This window comes from Coptis chinensis, chromosome 2 (genome assembly GCF_015680905.1).
Source record: "Coptis chinensis isolate HL-2020 chromosome 2, ASM1568090v1, whole genome shotgun sequence".
Taxonomy (NCBI): Eukaryota; Viridiplantae; Streptophyta; class Magnoliopsida; order Ranunculales; family Ranunculaceae; genus Coptis; species Coptis chinensis.
The window spans coordinates 46,910,058-46,915,951 of NC_141457.1; the positions used below are offsets into that span (position 1 = coordinate 46,910,058).

General features: G+C 36.2%; 2 protein-coding genes across 4 annotated transcripts; both read right to left on the reverse strand.

Annotated features, from left to right (window-relative positions):
* Nucleotides 1-215: 215 nt before the first annotated feature.
* Nucleotides 216-2,356, reverse strand: LOC147516289 (4-coumarate--CoA ligase-like 5). 2 transcript variants are annotated; one of them, XR_015213635.1, is made up of 5 exons: nt 2,083-2,356; nt 1,727-1,872; nt 1,572-1,639; nt 574-997; nt 216-254 (listed from the first exon to the last, which is right to left on the reverse strand). XR_015213635.1 is itself a non-coding variant. In XM_086594567.1 (4 exons), the coding sequence occupies exons 2-4, from the start codon at nt 1,835-1,837 to the stop codon at nt 895-897; spliced, it is 282 nt and encodes a 93-aa protein (XP_086450693.1). In that variant the 5' UTR covers nt 1,838-1,872; nt 2,083-2,356; the 3' UTR covers nt 264-894. The 2 variants fall into 2 exon arrangements, 1 of the variants encoding a protein (XP_086450693.1); XM_086594567.1 differs by lacking the exon at nt 216-254 and having other exon boundaries at nt 264-997.
* A 945-nt stretch (nt 2,357-3,301) lies between these two features.
* On the reverse strand, nt 3,302-4,236 carry LOC147516290 (uncharacterized). 2 transcript variants are annotated; one of them, XM_086594569.1, is made up of 3 exons: nt 3,958-4,236; nt 3,623-3,761; nt 3,302-3,547 (listed from the first exon to the last, which is right to left on the reverse strand). In XM_086594569.1, the coding sequence occupies exons 1-3, from the start codon at nt 4,116-4,118 to the stop codon at nt 3,368-3,370; spliced, it is 480 nt and encodes a 159-aa protein (XP_086450695.1). In that variant the 5' UTR covers nt 4,119-4,236; the 3' UTR covers nt 3,302-3,367. The 2 variants fall into 2 exon arrangements, with proteins under 2 accessions (XP_086450695.1, XP_086450694.1); XM_086594568.1 differs by having other exon boundaries at nt 3,623-3,764.
* Between the last annotated feature and the right edge of the window lie 1,658 nt (nt 4,237-5,894).

Consider the following 5,894-nt stretch of genomic DNA (forward strand, 5'->3'; position numbering starts at 1 on the left):
CAACTTGATTAATTTTATAATATTAGAGATACCACACCATGGCGGAACATTTCTAACATATTTTTAGTGTAAGGTCGTAAAATCTAAAAAGTGTATCAAAGAAATGTATAAAGTCTATATGTATATTGTATCTTATGCCCGCATAAAGCCCACTTATCTCATTAGACTCACATACTATGTATGAGCGTTCACGATAAAGAATACGATTCACATACGTGTTAGGTCTAGCTCCTTGTTGAACCACTTTGGTTAATCTGCATCGATTGGAATCGGGTTAGCATTTGATGGAATTGACAATGAAGGACATAGAAAAAGTTCAAAAATTTAGCACAAGGACACTACCATCAACTAAAAATCTACCTCGGCATTGATGCACAATCATACAAATCTGAAACTTATGGACAACAAAACTATAGATACATGGCTTTTACTGAACCCACAAAAGTCCAACCACATATATATAACCTAGCTTGCAAGCACTTCAAACCTACCTAATCCAACAAAACATACTAAGAAAATTGAGGAGTATGACAAATTTTTGTTGTAGTAAGTTTTAAATGAGTTTTCACTAACCAGATAGTTTAAGCCAATAGGGCATTTGTTTTCCAGTTGCGAAAGTTGCCTTCACTTTTCCCTTTCTTTCACCAATTATCTGGCTAGTAAGAACTATATCTCAAATTTTCACTTCAATGTCCAACCACGTAACCCAAGCTAAAGTTAGCAAACACAATTAAATTTGTCGGAGCTGTATTGAGTTCTGTCCGTAGCACTAGGAAGCAAAATAATTTATCATATGATGATGCATGGTATTCAGGGATTTTAATACGCTATAACTGATAAAAGAAAACCAAGATAAGCATTTAAAATGAATCTCTTCGCCTTAAGTAAGCATGCCTATTTTGCAACGAACTCCATGACTTGAGCTGCACTTAGATTGCTACCAGTTTTTCTCACAACAAATGCCATGGGAATCTGCCCTGCTTCTTCATCAGGGTACCTGTCATAGTGATGCAAAAGAGTGAATCAGAAAATTATGAGCAGCCTTCAGGTCAACAACACGAAAAATCAATTAGCACGACTGCAACTCGTAATTAGTAAATTTCACAATGGCAAATTTATCTGGAAAAGGACCATGAGGTTAGATTTAGATCTTGCAGTACACTAGAGTTCCAAGCTTCTTTTTTAAATCAAAGAAATCGAGTGAAATGATTCATATAAAGTTAACCATTAATAGGGGACTACAGGTGACAAGATATTAGATTCTCCACCAGACTAAAATAGAATTCTATTCAATATTAGGTTTTCTATGTCATATTTATTAATTTGTATCGAAAGACAACAAAAACAAAACAAAAAATTGTTTGATAGTCCAAAATCTTCAGAATTTCTGCAGAGCTAGTTTCCACGTGTACACTGTTAAGGAAAATGTAGTGTGATCATCAAATTCATTTACTTATAGGTATATTTTGTCTTCTGTGCATGTTAACTATTATTTTCTTACAAGGTTGTCCAACATTTTAACATATGCAAGAAGAAGAAGTATAGCAAAGTTAAATTTGTCAAACACATACGGGATTAGAGCAACATAAGCAATTTTTGGGTGGGACTGAAGCAGATGTTCCAACTCAGTTGGAGGGACCTGTAAATTGTCTCACAATATTGGTTATGATGTGATAAATCAATAGATACTAACTTAATGTGATCAATCTAAACAATTAAATGGTACCTGGTATGCCTTATATTTTATTAATTCCTTTAGTCTATCAACAATGTAGAGGAAGCCATCAGAATCTATATAGCATAAGTCACCAGTCTTTAACCATCCATCTGAATCCATCGTAGAAGTAGTTGCCTCGTCATCTCCAACATAACCTGCAAATACAAGCATTATGTTAATGAAACAAGATGAACAAAGGATTTTTTTAAGTGCAGTAACTTTAAAAACACATCCTCATGACCCCAAATAATCAATAACATGTATCTAAACCGTATTTGTGTGTGTGTGTGTGTGTGTGTGTGTGCTGCCATGGCAGGATTGAATATAATTTAAGAGTAAAGTAAAGATCTGTTCAAGTAGTTCACCTGTTCTGGTGACAACATATTATCGGAGATATTGATAAGTGGATACTTCTCAGTCACTGAATACTCTGTCTTCTCCTCAACCTCGGCTGGCTCACCCTTTGATCTGCGTAGAGATTGTGGGACCCGAACAAGAGCAGACTCAATTTCCTGCTTGGATACATAGCCAGTCCGAGACAGGAAAGCTTGTACCTCACTCTCTTTCACATTTTCAAGTTCCTTTAGAAGAATTTCTAATCCTTCCAATTCGGTTTCCAGCTCTGATATTCTATTAGTCTTCTTTTTAACGCGCCATATCACGCGGCCGTTGACCCTGTTTTTCCTTTATAGCTGCCTTCCTTGCAATTTCTTCTTGAGGAAGGTCGCTCTTCCGTGGGAGGTGGGATCCATAGGAGCTGCCAAAGACCGGTCTTTTGTTCAACCGTTTCCCCTCTCTGTAATAACTATTGTATTACTTGTACATGATTTCTCATTTCCAGCGTGCTCTTGAATTGAGGTAGATGGAATAACTGCAAATCCAAACAAAGAAAACATCAAACACTGGGCTACATATAAACAAAATAATATTGCAATCAAGTTCAATAAAAAAAAAGCAAACCAAACGTCTTAAGCGTCTTAGATTGACACATAACCAAACGAACTTTCCCACTTTCCTTGTGCTTAAGTAGCTTGACAGTTCCCATGCGACAAAGATGCTTCAGTCACACAAAAAATGGTTTCACACTTTCACCAAATAACACTAAGTACAGAATAACTCTTGAATAAGTTTGGTAAACACCAGCGCCGAAAATAACCTGAAGTTAGTGGACTTAAACAGGCGGATTACTGACATCGATTGCTGCCGCCGGCATGCAACAGAACAACAACATCGATACATTGTTCAATAAGAATTATATTAGCATATATAACACTTGCCATGTTGCATTTTAACCTAAATTCTCAAATACAAAGACATCCCAGACTCCAAGCTTATATGAGAAGTTAATTAATTAGAAAGAAGTTCAATATGCTTTAAAGTAAGAATAATCTCATTACCACTAAGTCTGCCTTGATGGACTCTAGCCACTCCACTTCAGTTTCTAAAATTGATGCTCGAGGTGCTACAAAATTTTTTCGAATACTACATTTCAAAAGAAAACAGAGAAAAACCAATACTCAATAGCATCACAGTTAAACTAAAGCTAAGATTCAGATATTCACATATTTACCCCCATACCTTCTCCAAAGAAGCAAGTCGATCCACAGTCAAAGCATCTGCTTGAACAGCTCCACAATCCAACAAAACCTATTACACCCGGCCAATAAGTAAAACAATTCTAACACAAACAAATAAAAGTAAAAGTGTGAAAACAAGCCATATCTTACGAATGAAGAGCCTAGGAAATTGAATTTCAGAAGTGAAAACAAAATCAGGAGCACCAGTAACAACATGTACATCATGTCCAGCTGATATCAAATGCCAGGTCACCTAAACAAATCTTACTTGATGATCAATAAATAAATAAAAAACAACAACAATGACATTCATTCATTCATATGTTACCTCGAAGACACGAGTCGTGGCGTGACCGAAACCATGACCGGTTATGTAGTAAGCAAATACAAGATGTTTTGGTGGAGTAGAAAGTTGATGATCATCATTATCGTTATCATTGATCCTCATTTTCTTTCTGTTTCTGTTTCTGCTGCAGAAATAAAACAATAATGAAATGAAAGTTTGATTTATATTGTTTTGGTTTGCAAAGGAATCGGGAAAAGAATCGAATAAGTTTTGGAGGTTTCCTTAAAACTGGCGAGTGATGGTTATTGAGTTCAAGTCTAAGTTTTATATATATATAGAGAGAGAGAGAGATCTGAAGAAGTGGTAAAGTGGCTTACAGATCTAGAAGAATGTGTTCGTGTTCTTCACCAGTAGTGACAGCTACTTCTTCGAGCTTGATAATAGGAGAGATCTGAGCACCAGTGTCTTCTTCCTCATTCGTTGTTGTTGTTTCTTCCTCTTTCTCAATTATTGGATCTGCTGTTCCTGAACTTGCCATATTTTATTATTACTGTGTACCTCTGTTCTTTAGAAAAGACGAGCCTCATTAAACCTAGGTTTCAGATTCGAGATTGAGAGAAGATTTTGGGTTTTGGGTTTTGTTTTATTTTCTTTTTTTCTCGGTAAAACATGTTAAAAGCTGAGTCAAAAAAATAAATTGGGATATATACTAACAAAAAACTTGATAAGTAACGGATATATTCGTAAGAAAGTTGGTAACAGATATATCCGTTAGAAATGAAAAAAGTGGTCTGTTAGGAATTGACCATTCTGGTGTAGTGTAACTACACCATGAATGAGTTTTGTGCTAAACCCACATCCTCATTTTTTCCATGCTTTTTCTCTAAAACTTATCCCAATCCACCATATCTTCCACAACCATTCACTTTTCCACACTTATTCACTAGGACACCCTCTCGTTCAAAGATGAAACATAAGGTGCATGCTCGGTTATGTTATCGGTCTATCCGACTTCGCTTTCATTCCACTAGGCTGCGTCGTAGGAAATCTTGGTGCTTGATTGTGTTTGGATATGTTTTCTGTGATATTTATTTATGGAACGATCCACAACTATTTCGGTTGTTGATATATGATAAACTGCATATTCATACATATATTTAGATAAAGTCTCGAGTATCTGACTATAAACGACTCAATTTTTGTGTTTGGTGCATTTCCTTTCATTTCCATATATTGGTGAATGCACCATTCAGATAACCGGGCCCTCCCTATGGAGTGTGTGGTTGTAAGTACCGGATCCTAAGTCCACGGTTCACATAATTCACGTTTTCCACTCTTGCATGTTTTCTTGGTTTTTGAGTCATGTTTCTCTATGGTGTGAATTATGTCTTTACTGCTTATTGTTTTCCTTTATATTAAACCTAATTCATAAAAATGTAAAAAAGTTTAAAGCTATAAAAATAGTAATCTAGCAAGTCTCGGGAATCTGACCTTAAAAGACACACGTTTTAAAACAAATTTTTACAAACCTGTTTTCAAAAATTTGTTTGGGGGTGGGGTGTTGGTTTTTCCATTCTTGATCACTCAAATTCCTATTCTTACCCCCACCTGCGCCCAAGTGGAGCGCGCCTGCGCCCTGACTTCCGTAGACCAGAAAATTTCCAACTTTCTGCGGGTTGTTCCCGTGTCATTTGCAGCTGTTCCAAAGCGTAGTTTCGAGATGACATCTCCTACAATAATACAGGAACAGTCTTTCGAAGATTTGTTCCCAAGCACTACTTATGGTGCTTGGACTCGCGAGGTGATCACACCGTAGGTCGGGAACGCTTATGGTTCTTGCTAGCATTTGTTCTTGGACTTGCCATGCCCATTTGAAATACAAGACCCATGGTGCTATTGGGTAGATAATATGTATGTCAGGGAGATAAGGTAAGTTTTAATTCCATTTAGTGTCCGCTTATGTCCCAAGCAATTTAAGTCCGTTAACCCCATAATGGGTGGAACTCTTATAGAGTTTGCGTCGGTTTTATATTAGTATGTTTTAACCTTGTTTTCTGAGATGTTCGAATTTCCGTGTTTCCATGGTACTTTTCTACCTTCTTTATTTAAATGCTTTGAGGACAAAGCATGCTTCTTGTTTGGGGGTGGGCATAGAAACACGTGTAATTAAGGCATCTGTTAGGATATAGATATGTATAATATGCACTTGTTTTCTAGTTAAAATTTCATAAATTCAAAAATATAAATAAAGTTATGTTATACACTTAGGAATATTGGTATTGTTTTCTTTCTCTATGCTCTTAACAATCTAGAA